At 42.3% G+C, this 18,940-nt stretch overlaps 1 protein-coding gene across 2 annotated transcripts in view; it reads right to left on the bottom strand.

Annotated features, from left to right (window-relative positions):
• Window positions 1-18,940, bottom strand: part of AXL (AXL receptor tyrosine kinase) — a 135,607-nt gene that overhangs the window by 56,430 nt on the left and 60,237 nt on the right. For both annotated transcript variants that reach the window (XM_073598656.1, XM_073598655.1), the window contains exons 5-6: window positions 11,316-11,396; window positions 6,846-6,961 (exon numbers count right to left, since the gene is read on the bottom strand). In XM_073598656.1, coding sequence (XP_073454757.1) covers window positions 6,846-6,961; window positions 11,316-11,396 — 197 coding nt within the window. The remainder of the gene's footprint in view (window positions 1-6,845; window positions 6,962-11,315; window positions 11,397-18,940) is intronic.

Genomic DNA, 18,940 nt, shown 5'->3' with positions numbered 1-18,940 from the left:
ATGATCCTAATATAATTCTATTATATCCTATACAGACATTAATATATTACTCCTTCAATATGAACTGGCCACATACAAATTTGTTACATTTTAAATAGACATAAGACATTACATCCTTTAACAGTGGTCTCTAAACTGGGGCCCAGGGGCCGGATGTGGCCCTTCGCTTGCCTTTATCCTGCCCTTGAGACACAATTCCTCCCACTGATACGAGTCACTTTTTTTCCCACTGACGCCAACAATGGGGCATAATTCCTACCACTGGCAGCAAAAATTGGGCACTATTCTTTCCCCTGTTATCAAAGATGGGGCACTGCTTATTTCAACTGACACCAGGACAATTTCTACCCCCACTGGCCACAGTCCAGCCCCCCTAAAGTCTGAAGGATAGAAAACTGGCCCTTTGTTTAGCAAGTTTGCAGACCCCCCTGATCTATGACATTACATGACCTATCCACTTGATATGAATGTATTGCAAATTTGCAAAATTCTTAATAGTCTAAAGGGAATGTTCCACCTTAAGTGAACCTAATCTTAAAGCACTTCTGTGACACATTACACAAAAAGTTTTCTTAAAAACAATACCCACAAATAGTTTCGTTTCTATACATGTCCTGAATGAATGCAGAAGTAAGAAGTTGCATTCAGCAACAAACATTTCCTCTTTCACTGTTTACACACGGAGGACCTATGGCCCTATGAAGTAAACAACTTCACAGGAGATGGTGAGCTCATCAGTTAATACTCCTGCACATAGGCAAATTAAATTAAAACTAAAGTTTGAATGATTTGTTTGTGTTAGGAATCGATTAGGTAAGGCCTAGAACCCCTGTGTGTTTTTTTTCTGTCTGTGGACATTTGGGAGATTTTCCTTCACTTCCTGTGCCAGAGTCACAACAGGAAGTGAAAGAAAATCTATCTGAAGAGAATGGAAATTCCCTTTATACAGCTGTCACCTGAGCAGTTGTCCTGCAAAATGGAAGACAAGGAAGATCCAGATGGCTGCACTCCAACAATTTACACATAGGTTGGACTTGATGGACTTGTGTCTTTTTTCAACCTCACCTACTATGTAACTATGTAACTATCCACTTTATTCTATATAAACATTAAAACCAAATGACAGATGCAACAAGTACAGTGGGGGACAAGCAGGTAGATGCGTTTCATGCTAAAGTCAGCAGTTAATCAATTCCTCAATGATAATGATTAAGCACTGACTTTAGGACAAAACGAATCTATCTGCTTGCCCCCCACTGTACTTGTTCCATATGTAATTTGGTTTTAATGTTTATACCGAATAAAGTTGATTGTTGGAGTGCAGCCATCCAAGTCTTCCGTGTCTTTCGTTGTGCAGCATGCAAACTGGGCTGCCACCTGACTTGAGGAGTTGTGAAGGGATCATTAGAGGCTACTCACCTAAAGCAACAATACAGAGTGTAGAACAGTTGTCCTATTTGGATGATATTCTCTCACCTCCTTCTCTTGTGACAGCCCTAAAATGTTTGATTTGATACTGGTGATGGTGGTGACCAGGACAGAGAAGGTAACTCTGTATATCAGGAGTATACACAGCAATAAAAAATGGCAGGTCTGCTGAGGCTTCCCTACTATACCCAGAAAGGCAAAAAAAAAACTCAAAAAAACACACACAACAGAACTATAGGCCATTAGCTAAAAAATTCTACACCAGGCACAGATACCCCACAGACAGCCAAATTGTCCATCTCTGCCAACTGAAGTATTGAACGACCATAATGTAACCTAACCTGTCTGCAAAGTCACCAGAGGAGAGAGCCTCTATGCGTAAAAAACTGTTTTTCTATTGCCACAAAGCTGACCAGAACACGAAGATGAGCTTTTGAAGGGTGCTGCTTAACAATGTTGCTCTTCATCTAGAGCAGAGGCCTCCAAACTTTCAAAATAAAGGGCCAATTCCACTTACACTGTAGAGGGACAGATCTGTAGCCAGTGGGAGCAGAAAATGCCCTGTCATCAGTGGGAATGAACAATGCCAAATGCTCGGTGGTCAGTGGGAGTAAAAAAAATGACATCATTAGTGTCAGTGGGAGGATTAGTGCCCCATCACTGGTGTCAGTGGGAGGAATAGTGCCTCGTCTTTGGTGTCAGTGGAAGGAATGATGCCCAAAGGGCCAGATAAAGACAAGCAAAAGGCTACAACTGGCGTGCAGGCCACAGTTTGGAGACCCCTGATCTAGAGCAGCCTTTCCCAACCAGGGTTCCTCGAGAGGTTGTTAGGGGTTCCTAGTAGCAATGAGCAATTTCTGATTCTCAGATAAGTTCCCAATGAAACCAATTATGTCTTTAGCTATCTGTACGGTTGAGACTCTTTGCACTAGGTACCAATGTAAGGGCATTCTTCCCACTGATCATCACACTAATGTACTGTGAGCTGTAGGTGCAACTCCCAAGTTGGATTTAATGCTATTATGCTAAAGAGACCCTATTGCAAGCCCATTCATTTCCACAAGAATCTGCCTATAAGTATATAGTATGTGAAGTCAATGTATTGCATGCATGTTCAGTGGAGGCTGGTGGTATGTATTACATGCATGTTCAGTGGCGGCTGGTGGTAATTTTTTTTTTGGGGGGGGGGCAGCCTTGTGCATGTTATTTACCTAGGTAAACATTTAAAATCCCTGAAACAGCTCATGGGCACCGCCATCTTTGATGTGATGTCAGCATCCCCAGAAGACACTGGCACTCTATAGCATTCCCCTTTGCTCCTTCCATGGCTGCTGCATTAAAGGTAATGTAGGGAGATGAGGGGAGGGGTGGAGGAGCTAGGGCAGCATAGACGGTAAGTAGACACTCCTAGAAGAGGAACGGGCTGTGACATGCAAGGAGGGAGGGGGCTGTGCTAGAGAATTTACTCTTCCTGAAGAAGTCATAGAAATAAGTATTTAAAAATGTTTGCTTTTACTTGTAATTTTTTAAGATGGTAAAGGGTCTCTTTATAGCATCATGTACACTGGACGTTTTGCTTCCTCTCCTAGATGCCTTTCCTCCTGGTAGCGGTGTTTTGGCAGAAAAAAAAGTTTGATGCCTGTAAACGTGTGTAATGCGTTTAGACATTAGATATTATTATTGGACATTAACTCATTAACTCATTTCAATCTGCCAGAATAATAATTTATTCTGGCTATTGAAGTTAATTAACATTTAAGTGCTAAATGTGCTTAGCATTTAAGCGCTCTTAGGCACATTTACTCGCATGTAGGCACGTTTACAGGTATCAAGCGTTTTTTTTATCAGAACGCCACTGCTTCCTGGATGCGCTGGCAGTGTTTTTTCTGCCTCTAAACTCCTCTAAATGCCTATATGTGCATGGACACATTGGGGTTGATTTACTAAAGGCAAATAGACTGTGCACTTTGCAAAGTGCAGTTGCCCTCTGCAAGAACGGTTGCTCCAGAGCTTAGTAAATGAGTAGAAACTCTGCTGACTTCATCCAATCATGTGCAAGCATAAATTCTGTTTTGTTTTTTTTTTTATTTTCCTTGCACATGATTGGGTATACTTTGCAAAGTGAAGGCTTACCTCATTTACTAAGGTCTGGAGCAACTGCACTTTGCAAAATGCACAGTCTACTTGCCTTTAGTAAATTAACCCCATAGGCTAACATGCAGGGGCATTCAGAGGCAAAAAAACAAACAAATACCACACGCTCCTAGGAGCAATGACAAACACATCCAGTGTGCATGAGGCCTAAGAAACTTGCTGCTCAGACATAATGGTTATTAGCAACTAAAATAACGAACTTTACAATTGATGTATCCCAAAAAATTGCTCTACTCAACGTTTGTATTGGTAGGTAAAGATCCTTCAGGCTACACTCATCACACTCATCCCACTGCTACTTACTAAACATGCCAGCCTGCAAGTACGTCATCGCCCTCCCTCTACACATTGCATGGATTGTGATAAAAGACAGATGACCTTAAGGTATTCCGGACTCTCAGCAGGCACTATTGTTACCAGTAAGTAATGATGTCCCATGTCTGACCAACATTATCCCTCACTGCTCTCCAGAAACGTATCTCAAGGAATGTGACAATGCCATTACCTCCCATTATGTGGCAAGCACATACTTAGTACAGATGTGTGAAGTGGAAAAGGCAAAGGTTATTCATTTTAATGGCAGGTCAGTTGATGGAATTAGCCAACTCTCTTTCCAGGAAGCATCAACCCATTAAACTGTCACTATTCTAGAACTCCAGCATGCTTCAGATTTAGGAGGATCTGAAAAACTTTAAAGCGTATCTATGGTCAAAATGTAAACTTCTATACAGTACTCATTTCCACATTGTATTTCAATTACTACTCCTATTCATCTGAAGGATCTTGAACCAGAAACACACACGGATCCATAAACTGGATCTAGACAAAGATCTCAAGACTGGCCTCTCTTGTACATGGACAACTTGGTGCTGGCCATGATAGTCTGTCTCCACTTTCCTTTGAAAATATGAATGATCAACCTCTATCCTTGCAAGGAAGTGGTGAAAAGCGTCAAGGAAAGTTGTTTTTATGTGTAGACATTGCTCTATGCAGTCAATTCATTAATTGTTAGAAAATACTGTGAGAGGAGTTAACTGGAGTGCGGCTGATAGTCCTTCATATTTTTAATAAATGATCTTGAAGTTTGCAAAGTTTGTGAAGATCCTCACACATTCATTTCCATAAATTCTGTGACACATAGTCACTATGTCCTGTGAGTAGGCACGACTGTGTCACACATTTCACAAACCCTCCCTTCTGAACTATAGAGGTGCTGAGAGGAGGAGTTTCAGGAGGCGGAGTCAATACAGGAAGAACTGCTTGCAGACAGCAAGATACCATGGGACATGTGGTCAGTGGGGGCCGGTCCAAAAATGGAGCGCAGGGGCACCACCCCCCTAATCCATGCGCCTGGCCCCTAATCTACATGCAGGGCGCTGGATGCATGGATTCCAATGGGTTTCTTTTCTTTTTTTTTTTTTTATAGAAGCACGTGATTAGAGCCAGAGGCTTTAAAAAAGGGTAGACTCAGGGAGCAGAGCACTGCGCCCTGAGCCCACCCAGTTGTGTGACAATAGCAAATTATAATTCGCTATTGTCTTCCTGATTCTCCCATCAGGATGCGGATGAGATGCGATTGGCCAGGGAGTCTTAGGACTCCCTAGCCAATCGTGTCTCAAGACATACTTCCTGTTCAGCTGGGAGCAGAAGCAACAGCCTGGCTCTTTCTTCCCTCTGCCTCCTAAGGTCAATCCATCTAACGCCGGGGGGGGCTTGCGGCGATCGTCGCCTTCTCGTCCGTCTTCCCCTCGGGATATATTTAAATATTTAGCACCAGCTGCCACTGCATGTGGTCCTTAATTGAGAGAAAGGGAGTTCAGGAGAAAGAGATGATAACAGACATGCAGAACTCACAGCATGAAAGAAAAATTTTCAAGTAAGCTTATTTTAGATCGTCAAATATAATGATCGTTTGTATTGTTATTGTAATGCTCATTTTATAAAATGAAAGTGCATGCGGTGACCATAGATTTCCTTTGAAGTGTATGTAAACCCTATACATGAAATGTCCTTGCTTGCTCCCTTTTGGTGTTTTAAATACACCAACTGACATAATTGTTATATCTTTTCGAATGGTGCAAAAAATACCTGTTGATCCTGTCATAAATCTAGCGAGCTGATAACTTGCTGTGCACTCTTTTAAGTTAGCACTGTTCCCAGCTATCTTGTTGGGTTACAGAATTCCTCTCTCTATGTAATGAAGATGATAAGAGTGGGAGGTGTTCTGTAGTCCTTTCCTAGGGTGACAAAGCTGTGCCTCTATAGAGGCAGTACAGTGAGTGAGCATTATCACACTAGGAAACAAAGGGGTACATTTACTAAAGCTGGTGCACTCAGATCTCTGGTGCATCTGTGCATGGTAGCCAATCAGCTTCTAACCTCAGCTTGTTCAAGTAAGCTTTGGCAATAAAACAGGGAAGCTGATTGGTTTCTATGCAGAAGTGAGCCTGATTTTGCACTCTCCAACTTTGGTAAATAAACCCCAAAGTGTGTTACTGGCAGGATCACCAGGTGACAATAAAGGGGAAAAAAGCCTGAAAAAGAAAGCAAATGCAGCCGCAACATCTAAGGACTCGCAAGCTGCAATATATTAGAAGGAAGAACGTTTACCTTCCAAAATGATAATGACCCAAAGCACACAGCAAACATTACCACACAGTGGTTGAAGGAGAAAAAGGTGAATGTCCTTGCATTGCCTAGTCAGAGCCTAGACTTAAACTCCATTGAAAATCTGTGGAATGATTTGAAGACTGCAATCCACAAACAGTTACCATCAAATTTAGCTGAACAGTTCTGCAAAGAAGAGTGGGCAAATATTGCAAAGTCTGGATGTGCAAAGTTAGTAGAGACATATACCACCAGACTAAAGGCTGTAATTAAAGCAAAATGTGGTCCAACAAAATACTAACAAAGGGGGTGCTCCTTTTTCCAACTCAGTGATTCTGTTTTTAATTTTTTTATTTATTTTTCCTGACATGTTGGTGTTATATCTTTCACTTGGATGTTTTAAGTTGCATTCGTAAATACAGCTGGATAAAACAAAAACAGTGTCTGTCTTCATTTCAGGCTGCAAAGCAACAAAATTTGATTATTTTAACGGGGGGGGGGGGGGGGGGGGGGGCGGGTTCTTTTCACTGTATATAGTTACATTGGTCCGAGCTGGATCAATGTAACTTTGTAAATATCCATACCACTGAAAATGATTTTATTGTATGTTAATGAATATTAGAGCAATATAGCATCTATAATGATGTGTCCCCTACCTGGACAGTACACACATACACCTGGTGGGCTCCACTCTCTCCAGGAAGCCATGATATCTCCAGCTCTGTTGTACCCCGTGTCACCAGTTTTAGGTCCATCGGTTTCCTTGGTAGAACTGCAATTGGCAGATACATGGTTAATTGCTTAGTAACACTGAAATATCATTAATAGAAAAACTTCACTGGCGCAATATAATCTCACCATTTAGATAAAACAATGCTAAGGACAATGTGGCTGATAGAGAAAGGGAACTGAGCAAAAAGTGGAATTTTTGCCCATAGCTGCCAATCAGGTGCCATGTTTCATTTTATGGAATCTTTTTAAAATAATTCTGGTTGGCTGCTATAGGCAATAATGCCAATTTTTTTTCCAGCAGGGCAATCCACTGGGAAGGAACCTGGGCAAAATCCCAGCGGCTCTTATGGGAGTAGCACTACACAATTAAATCAGTGAAAATAATCATGAGAGAAGCATGGGGCAGGGGATGCTACCATTGCTGATGTCCTTCTGAAAATACCAGTTTACGGGTGACTTACCTGATCCACTGGCTGCACTAACCTGGAACAAGTATGTAGATCAAGAAAGTCAGGAAGATCGAAAGTGCTTATCTGCATACATGTTCTATGTCAGTAGTTCTCCACCTTATTGAGACCAGGGCTCTGTAAATTCTTCCAAAAAAAGTTTATACACCCACTATAAAAGTATGGGAATAAAAAATATGAATTGATATGCTAGAAGGCTTGAGAATTAGGCTGGGTGTCACTGTGGGGGGGGGTAAGGGTTCTGGAGGAAGTTAGGGGACTGCGCAGCAGACTTTGTGACCCTGTAGGGGATTAAGATTCTGTAGGGAGCTGGGGGTAATGGTAGGGGACTGTAGGGCCCTGAGGGGACTGGAGGACACTCTTGGAGATTAGGTAAAGTATTAGGGGGGGGGTGGCTGCAGGCTCTTAAGCAAGGGAGCAGTGTGGTAAAATGGAAATGGGGCTCTGGAGTTAGTTAAGGAAATCTGCAGCAGACTTTGTGGCCTCATAGGGGGTGAGGTTTCTGCAGGGAGGTGTGGATAGATGTGGGGGCACTGCAGGTCCCTAGGGGGTTGGAAATGGGGTAACCATGGGTTAGGGGGGCGTGTGGCTCTGCAGCAAACTAGAGAGTACTTCAGAGTGCTGGGTGGCATTGTGGGTGGTTGGGGAGTCATTGTGAGGAAATGGGTATTCTAAAGTGATTTAGGAGATGAGGTTTCTGAAGGGATCTGGGGGTAATTGTGGGGGACTATAGAGCCCTGAGGGTGGTGGTTGGTTGGCGGTAAGGGGAACTGCAGATTGCTGGGTGGCATTGTGGGTGGATGGGGAGCAGTGTGGCTCAGAGGGCTCTAAGGAGGTCAGGGGTACTGTGGAAAGTAAAGGGTCACTGCAAATCACTATGGAAGGTTAGGGGGCACTATGGGAGCTGGAAGGGACTGTGGGATGTTAGGTAATCCGCAACTGGCTGGAGGCTAAGAAGGAGGGAGGCCCAACAGGTGATTGAGAAACACTGTTCTAGATTAGTGACTAAAACATTTCACACCAGAGGATCAGCATGACTGCCATTCAACCAGCATTTGCAGAAGATCTCGATGACAGCCTTCATGTTTTACTTGTAACATGTTTCCATGAAGAATTTTAATTGGTTGCAATAATGTGCTGCACTTTGTGCCACATTGTTAGACCAATATTCCTAAAGCTGCAAAATGGAAAGTTTTATTAAAAATTTAGTTTTGCACTAACATCTAATATATTCAGATAGTGAGACACACCCTCATATTGTTCTAATTATGAATTATTTAATATGATTTGCCAAGGTTACATTTTTTGATAGATTCTTCTTCTCTGACTGGTGTTAAAATATTTGACATTGCAGCCAGTAAAGTCAATCCCGTTCTTCTGCTGGTTCCGTTATACAAATATATTTCAAAGCTTGGAGACAGCAGGTGGGGAAGGAGCGTATTATGGTTTGAGACAAATCCTTATTGAGAGGAAATTGTGATACAATGAATCACTGCAGATATGTAGAAGTTAACTGAAGCCTGGTTCCCCCTTCCTTTCCTCCCGTGGATGCCAACGGAGTTAGTGGGCACTGTGTCAGACCATGCTGGATCTAAACAAATGAATCAGCCACATTCTTCCAGCAAGAATCTTCCACAAGGATGTGTCACCAGCCCTACTGACAGGTGGGAATGATTAGCGTGAAGCCGCAGGTCGTGGGTTCATGAAACGTTCTTTATACCAGCAGCTTACTGTGTAACCCTTCATACTGAAGGGTTACTCTGTAACCCTTCAGTCTGCTGCACGATAACTGGACCCCTGACTCATCTCCCTCCATAATGTAAGGTTCAGGATCTCATCTGTACAATCAGGCCTGTATTAAGATACAGGCACAGTGAGAGTAAACCTATTATTAAATGCCCAACTCTGGACGTACCTTTTAGCTTATGACAGAGAGGGGAGAAACCACACCCTGCAAAATCCAGGATCTGATTCTATACAATACAAGATTGGACCCAATTTCACTCCCACCCTCTGTACATTACACAATCTAACACCGCCATCTAGCCACCCACACTGTGCAATAAGGGATATACTGTAACTCAACTTTACCCCTACCTATCGAAACTGTACAATACTGGATAAAACAACACCTCCTACCCACTCACGCTGTACAATAAGGAGTATAACCCAAATTCACCCCTATCTATCCAAGATGTACATTATAAAATCTAATACCACAAACTTCCCGTCCATACTATACAATACATGACATGATTCAACTTCAACCCCACCCACACTGTACAATATGGGATCAAACACGACCACCTACCTGCCCACACTAAACAATATGGGACATAATCCAACATCAACCCCATCCACACTGTACAATATAGGATCTAACATCACCGCCTACCCATCCACACTGTACAATAAGGGATATAACCCAACTTTACCCCTACCCATCCAAGATGTACAATATAGGATCTAATGCCAACAACTCCCCACCCACATTATACAATACAGGTCACAATTCATCTTCACCCCCACCTACAAACACTGTACAATATAGGATTAAACATAACGACCCACCCACACACACCATACAATATGGGACATGACCCAACATCACCCCCACCGACCCACACTGTACAATACAGGATATAACCCAACTTCACCCCCACCTACCCACACTGTACAAATAGGATCTATTTCCACCACTTACCCACCCACCTTGTACAATAAGGGACATGACCCAACTTAATTCCTACCTACCCACACTGTACAACATATGATCTAATGTAACAAACTGCTTACCTATGCTATACAATATAGGACCTAGTGCCACCACCTACCCATCCACACTGTACAAAAAGGGATATAACCCAACTTCACCCCCATCCACCCACACTGTAAAAGTAGGATCTATCTCCAACACTTACCTACAAACTCTGTACAATAAGGAACATGACTCAACTTCATCCCTACCTACCCACATTATACAATATATGATCTAATGCCACAACCTACACACTATACAATATAGGATTTAATGCCACCACCTACCCACACACAATGCAATAAGGGATATAACCCAACTACACCCCCACCCACTCTGTTTAGGTAGGACCTATCTTCAACACTTACCCACCACTCTGTACAATAAGAGACATCACTCAACTTCATCCCTACCTACCCACACTATACAATATATGATCTAATGCCACAACCTACATATCTACATATCTACACTATACAATATAGGATCTATAGCCACCACCTACCCCCACACACTGGAGGAATATATCCCAACTTCACCCTTTTTCACCCACACCGTACAAGTAGGATCTCATGCCACCACCTGCCCACCCACACTATACAATACAGGAAATGACCCAACTTTACCCAATCCCCACCAAGTCTGTAACATACAGATTCTAACACCCTTGCCTAAACCCCCCCCCCCCACACACACACACACACACTTACACACATTATACAGGATCTGACCCAACTTTGCTCCCCCCCTCACATGCCTATGTACAGTATGTGGTTTAATGCCCCCAGCTAACCATTGTACTGGTTCTGACAGCCCAACATGCATACTGAAGAACACAAAACTTCCCCATAAACACAGCATAAAATATAGGAATTGCCCATAAAAACTGTACATTACAAAATCTGCCCCATACACACAACACCAAAACAAGATATAGCCATGACTACCCACAGCCCCCCCCCCCATGCGCACACACTGTACTATACAGAATCTGATTTCCCCTCCACTCCAACTGTATATGCAGGATTTGATCCTTATTGGACATTCTATAAAATAACAGATCTCAACCGCTAGGTCTGTTTTGTCTCCCATTATGTGAATGATCTACCATTGTAATTTTTATACAGTATGGTACATTGTATAACCTTCCATTAGCCTATATAGTATACCTTTAATTGTTGCAGTCCTGGATGTGGTGACACCTTTTCCATTATGAGCTTCACAGGAAAATTGGGATGTTTTATTCAGACCTAGAGAGAAGAGAATGGCTATTTTAAAATACTGCAAGGTATTCACTATCACAAACTTCCAACTATTAGTCTCACGAAAGGAAAGTCCCCATTTTGGACTCAACTCCCCTTGTTCTTTCAACCTCCACAAATGCCCATCTTACAGGCCTTTCGTTCTAAAAACTCACTGCACAGATATGGAAGCATTTCCGGAATATACACCCATACTCATCTCATCAATCTCATTTAAACCCAGGAATAAAAATGTAGTATATTGCAGTTTATCAGTCCTTGGATGTGGTTGCTGCATCTGTTTTCATTTTTCACTTGCCAGAAACACACTTATGAACAAAAGAAACAAAGCACCAAAAAATCTGTTCAAAAGTCCAAATAACCTTTATTCTTGAGAATGGTGTCACAACCAATAGAAAAAAAAAATAACCAATGCATTTTGGGGACCAAAATATTCCCCTTTATTGGGGCTAAAGCACAAATTACGGTACATAATCCATACATTATCCCTGAAGGGGGATTTTTTGTTGGCTCCTGAAAGGTGTTGGCTACTGTTTTTTTTTATTGGTTGTGACACTATTGTCAAGAATAAAGATTATGTGGACTTTGAATTGACTATTTGGCATGTTGTTTCTTCTGTTCGCATTACAGTTTATAAGATTTCTGGCAGAATCAACAGGCATTTATTTGCACATAAAAAGCATATATAAAATTACACTTTTCTTGACATATTTTTTTACCAAACCCGAGAGACATGATCGTGTGCAGAAAACTGATACAATGGCGACAGCACTGATTTTACAAATCACATCCATATCATCTACTAGGAGCGCTGGGGCCTCAGAGCCAGTTACCTCACTTCTGTATGTTTCTTTATGTGGGAGGATGGCACACTTGGCACCTCTCCTTGCCCTGCTCTCTGAATGAGTATTAGTTTTGGCTTTTGATGAAAATATAAGGTCTCCTCGGGGAAGGAATATCGTTTCCAAATCTTTCACTAGGAGGGCAAGTCTAACTGTTCCATTTAAAATGATCTAATAGCTGAAACATTCAAAGACACACTACTAGTACGTCACTAGCTATATCAGCCTCCACAGTGAGGAATGGGGAGGACCAGGCATGCAAAATCTGAACAGAACACATAAGAAAACCTTAAAGGAATCCTGTGCTGAGAAGATGTAGGATTCAATAACTGGCTTCACTATAAAAAGCTAGTTGTCTTGCTGTGATTATTATCCAATGGCTTCAATAGCTGGCCTCCTTATTAAACACTAGTTGCCTGGCTGTGATTCTTATCTTATGGCTTCAACAGCTGACCGCCTTATGAAACTATCAGTTGCCTTACTGTCATTCTAATGCAATGGCTTCAAAAACTGACCTCCTTATAAATATGCTAGTTTGCCCAGTTGTGGGTCATATCCAATGGCTTCTAATAGCTGACTTCCTTATGAAACTTCTAGTTGCCTGGCTGTGATTTTTCTCCAATGGCTTCAATATCTGACCCCCTTATGAAGCTGCTGGTTGCCAAGCTGTCATACTTATCTAATGGCTTCAGTACTATCTGAGTGACTGACCTAGAAAGTATACAGAGCAGGAGTTCTTCTTTGGTTGCATGCTTGGTCTAGCTCAGAGACTTAGAAATTAAGGCCCGGAGTAGGGCAAAAAGAAACCTATACAGAGGGCCGACATGACAGAGTTAAAAGGGGGTTTGGATCGGTAGGAGTTTTTAGGTAGGTTTTAAAATTAACAGTAAGGGGACACTTACCAGATTGGTGGAGGGGAGGGAATGAGAGGGGCTTCAGGGGTCAACCAGTAAGAGGATCCTGGTGAGGTCTTCACTCAGGAAAGAGACTAAGTCGGGACAACTTCCCACCCTCCCTTCCCCTTTTGTGGTTAAGTTCTTGGGTATTTTTGGGCTAGTTCCCTTGGTGACCTGTCACGGCAGCTGGTGGGGTACAAGGTCCTAAGCAGATACTTAAAGTAGTGGTACCTATAAGGACCTTGGGGCTCTGAATTTTCAGACTGTACTGACTGTTGTTTGTATGTTTTGTATATGTGATTTATACCATTTGGTTTAATAAAAGGCTGCTTTGACCCTTAAACTCCAGTTTTGATGTCTTGTTTGTTACTAAGGTAAAGGGGGAGTGTTGGTCAAGCAGTCATAGGGACAAAATCATCTTTTATACTCTATTCAAGTCTTGAAGGCAGAAAAAGTCAAGAAACTAGCATTTTTGGTAGGAAGTCAACATCTGCAGCCTATGTATTTTCAGCTGCACAAGGTCTTCTTTTCTGAGAAGTTTTAGCTGTGACATTATTTCATTTTCTCCTTTTAGTTCAATTTCTTTCCACCTTTACGTAACTGTTTTGTTCTTCTGGCTCCTCACAATTTCGAAATGTAATTGTTGCTATGGTGATTCTCAAACTAATAAAATAACTGAATCCTCCTAACTGGAGGCAGCCATGCACAGCACAGCTCCTAGCATCTTCGGGAGAGAATGCAGAGCATGCACAGAATATGGAGTCTGCTTTTTTTTAGCATTAGCTCTAAACAAGTTGGAAAATCTTCACTTATTTCCTCTGACCATCAAGGGTGCTTGTTATGGCCACTTGGTGTGGCCCAGTAGTCACCTAGTTATGTTCCCTGTATACCAAGATAGGGATCAACAAATACTTTGTTTTTTATTAATAGTTTATTGCTCAATTCTCATTCTGCTATTAACCGTTGAGGCATAAAGGAATCACAAGCATGACTGTTTGTCTTGTGTAAATATGCTTTAACATAACTTAAATCTATGATTGCTTAGGCTTAAAGTGTAACAAATAATGAATATCAGTGCCAAGTCTTTATTAAAAATAAATCACCTTTTTCTTCTAATTTATTTTATTCTTTTATATGGCAGTGGCACTTTTTTACAGGGCTTTACAGACAATAAAAAACAATTACATCCATCCCTGCCTCAGTTTGGATAGAAGACAATTAAACACAACCTGATCTGGCTTTAAAAATTTCTATGGCAGCAACAGTGCCATGGTGCAAGTACCTTTTGGTGCCTTCTAGTTCTCGGTTTGAGTCTTGAAATAAATCCTCAATCCTTTCTGGAACACTTTAGACCCTTGAACCTTCAACTTCTGCCCAAGTCAGTATTATTCCCCATCCCATCATTAAGCTGGTAAATGGCAGAAAATGAGTGAGCAGCAGATTCCCAGAATTTGATGGGAGGGAAAGGATGTGGTACCAGAAAGTGTGCCACTCAATCTTGAGTTGAGCAGTAGGGATGAGCTTGGGTTCACTCTGAACAAGAGAGTTAGAGATCCTTGCTGGACCAATGGGCGGCAAGTGGAAGGTTCTCCATCCCGCAGCTGCCGCAGGGGCTGCCTGTGACATCATTGACATAATATAACCATGTAGGCAAGGCTGGGTGGTGTACAAGACGAATAGAAGAACCAGGAGACAGGGTGGCTTGGCACTGTTTTTTATGATTAGAGATGGACAAATTCAATAGCTGGCCACAAGGCACAACAGTCAATTATAGTCTTGGCACCACAAAAGCTGTGAGTAACACTGTTTCCTTGCCTGCAGATTATTGGTAAGGAGGTAGACTGTACTTCTGAATGATACAAGTTTCATTTACAATTTCATTGTGTCAGAAGAGTGCTTCACTGAAGGGTGGCGTTAGTGTTAACTGTTGCTAGATTCCACCAGACTGCTGCGGTATAATATGGCCCAAACCAATCTGTCCAGGAACAGCGCAGCATGGACACCCTGGAATGGTAACCTTCACATCCATACTCTTTCGAAAACCTCTCCCTAGTCTGCACCTACACTTTCCCTACCAAGCAGAGCTCTTTCCCTGCTTAATGCCTCACTGCATGTGCCTCAAATGATGTTGGCCCCCTATGTGTATAGGGTTCTACATCAATATGGCCGCCCAGATCTCGTGGGACTTCATGTGGGACTTCAGCAATCACCGGATCACTATCCACCTCAAGATGGCTGCCCGGAGCCCAATATAGGAGATATTTACTACTAATTGGACTCCTACCAACCTCAAGAGACAGTGTGATCCCACCCTCAGGTTTGATCTGACTACAGCCATGTGCTCATATTAGGTCAACGAGGTTGCAAGCATCGTCGCAACTTTGTGTTTTTCAACTTCAGGGTGGGGAATCCTCTGCTGCACCCCACTGGCCCAGCAATGACAGCTATCTTCTGGGTTTGGCCAAACTTGGATTTGGACTGAACCAAAACCTGAACCCAAGCTCATCACTGTTGGGCAGAAGTCAAGGTCAAGGATCCTCAGACCTGTGTCTACGATCCAAGGAGCTGTACAGGCATACAAGGTTTAATGGAAGACTAACACATGTTGCAGACACTATGAGGGAACTGTCATTACCTTAGCAATAGTATGGTTCTAGTCAGGTTCCAGTTACTTTGAAATTACATTTTATCGGAGTAAGCGTCATGCAGAGAGTATAGATGGTGGGAGCTAAAGCCAGGACATCAATCCTACCAGGCAAGAGTGCTAACTACTTTGCACTTGTTCTTTCTTTTCTGTGATCCATAGTTAAAACTAAAGACACATATCCATAAAGAGAAGATATAACAACAAAAATGTTTTTTGACAAAACATTCTTAGTGATCCAAGATGTTGTTTGTTAATGAGATGTAGTTACTCTTTGGCAGTATGTTGAATCCTTTACATGTTTTGTGTTAAAAAACGTTTCTTCAGGAGGATTTCACAATTTATCCAAAGGAGCAGACAAATGAGGGCAGCAAGGACAAGGGATGCCTAAAGGCGCTCCCCTACAGTGGGCACGAGGGGCAGTAAAGCAGACACACATAGCCATATACTGAGATAGCCTTGATAAGAACAGGGTTAACCCTGGGAGGAAACAGAGTACAGTCTAACTCGCTGGACATCCAATCAAGGCACAGGCATATGGCGGAGGAATTTTTCATAATGGTAAGATACAAGAAGATGCCTTACAGGCGATCTATATAGTGCAGCCAATGGTGACAGGAAGGATGCCCACTGGATGTCACCAGACCGAGTGTTTCTTCAACAGGGGGGTCTGCCACAGATTCACAGTCCATTTAGTCCTGTGTTAGGAGCACACAAGGGGCGCTCCTTAACAATTTCTCTTTGATTTCAATTGCAAGGATGATGACACCCGCCCCCCCCCCCCCCCCATGTATTCAAAACTTGTGTCAATCTTTGAGGCCTATATCAAAACTTTTTCTGTGATTATATTACATTATTAGATAAAAATCCAAAATAAAACAGATTATATTTAAGGTCCATGCACACTGGGCTTAAAAAAACGCCAGTTTCCGTGTTAGAAAAAAACGCTCATATGCCATGGACACATAGGATAACATTGAGCTGCTTCTTTTTTAAGTCGGTGTTCATGGACCCCCCTTGAAAAGGGAATAATCTGATTGCTTGTCAATAGCAATACGTAGTCCCTATTTCAGAAACTCCACTACATATAAGCTGTAAAAAGCAGTGTTGGCCCTTCAGTTCTGGATGACTAAACTAGAGGACATGTCTTACAACTTTTTCACCTCAGGTCAACACTATATATAGAAATTAGGTCATTAACCGATGAAGTAATAAACCTATTCAGAATTGCATAGTTAGCCAAGCTACACATGTCAAAAAGTAAACATTTGCTATGTTAGCAAAATGTTACTTGTGCCTAAACAGCTCCCTGAACTATATATCCTTTTGTCTATATTTCCTCCTAGAAAATAGTAGGTTAGAAAATGAGGGTGCATAGGTATTCCTACAGGCTCATATCTGGATATTTTCAGTGTGGTTTAAAGCACCTATCAGTGGTGACTAATGCAGATAGCAGTGGAATGAGAGAGGAGACAAAAATCACTCTAGGCGCTTTGGGTTGATGCAAGGATGCATATGCTTTATTCATTTTTCATTTAAGAGGTTTACAACCACTTTAAGCAGCATTTAAAGAAAACCAGTACTGAGAGATTATGTAGGCTGACCACTCTTCTGAGAATTATTGTGGATGGCTTTAATACTGGTCCAGGGGCTTTTTTGCTTATTGAGACAATCACCTCGAACAGGCAGATCATGTGTTTTGACTTTGCTCTGAGTTTCTAAGCTTCGTGATTGGTCATTAAAGTGTATCTTCACTTTTGGACGGTGTAGGGAAGGGTTAGACTTTTTGTCTGTGTCCCCATTGGGTAGATTCCCCCTTCTATTTTTCCTGGTGGTCACCGATGCCATAAAGTGAGACAAAATCAAAAACATTAAATCATTGTCACTAGAACAAAAGTAGGGTAAATCTTCCAATGGGGACCCCTCTTCTGGTGACAACTGTCTGAGAATGGATTTCCCATATTTTGAGAAAGAAAGTGAGGGGAACTCCAAAGTGAAGAAAAATTTCCCCCCTATAGTACACAGACAGCAAATAATAACATGGCAGGGCTTTTATTCTGTCCCCACTCTATCTAAAAGTAAAATAAAGTTTTGGCTATACATATACTTTAACTCTAGAGACAGCCAGACTGACACCTAGCGTTTTCAAGTCAAAACTGACAGCTTCTGGTAGCTTCTCTCAGCAGAGGTTTTTTACAGAGGGTAATTACAGTGTTCTATATCCTAGGAGGCAAAGTACATGTAGTACGTTGTTCCATCTTTCTATGTGCTGTGGTAGGCAAGCTACATGGTCAGACAGGGCTGTCCCCTGCCATCATAGCCATCCAACAATGCAGCTATCAAGGAGATGGCTGCATTGATAGCAAGCATTTAGCCCTGGCTCCAAGCACTTGACCAAAACAGGTAGAGCAAGAGGAATGAAGAGGCACTGGAGGTTGACAAGCTCACCCTTCTTCCTCTTGCTGGACCTTGTCTTGCAGCTTAAAATAAGCACCCTCTATCAATGCAGCAATCTCCTTGCTAGCTGCATTGTCTGACATCCATGGAGTGAAGGGGAAGGGGAGGTACTTTCTAGGACTTTGTACCATCTTTCTATGTGCTGTGGAAGGCTAGCTACATGGTCAGACAGGACCGCCCCCTACCCCCATGGCCATCCAACAATGCAGCTAGGAAGGAGATGGCTCTATTGATAGCTAGCACTTATCTCCAGCTTTAAGCACTTGCCCAAAAACAAGTAGGACTAGAGGAATTGGAGGCTGACACGCCCACCCTCATTTATTTATTTATTTAATTTATTTCAGGTACTTATATAGCGCTGTCAATTTACGCAGCGCTTTACATATATATATTATACATTCACATCAGTCCCTATACCCTCAAGGAGCTTACAATCTAAGGTCCCTAACTCACATTCATACCTATACTAGGGCCGATTTAGACAGGATCCAATTAACCTACCAGCATGTCTTTGGAGTGTGGGAGGAAACCGGAGTACCCAGAGGAAACCCACGCAGACACAGGGAGAACATGCAAACTCCAGGCAGGTAGTGTCATGGTCGGGATTCGAACCAGCGACCCTTCTTACTGCTAGGCGAGAGTGCTACCCACTGCGCCACTGTGCCGCTCATTTTGCATCCCTCTTGCTGGCGT

Source organism: Aquarana catesbeiana, linkage group LG09 (assembly GCF_042186555.1).
Source record: "Aquarana catesbeiana isolate 2022-GZ linkage group LG09, ASM4218655v1, whole genome shotgun sequence".
NCBI classification, from domain to species: domain Eukaryota; kingdom Metazoa; phylum Chordata; class Amphibia; order Anura; family Ranidae; genus Aquarana; species Aquarana catesbeiana.
Note: the sequence above shows the minus strand (reverse complement) of the source record. Positions and strands in the feature narration are given on the sequence as shown.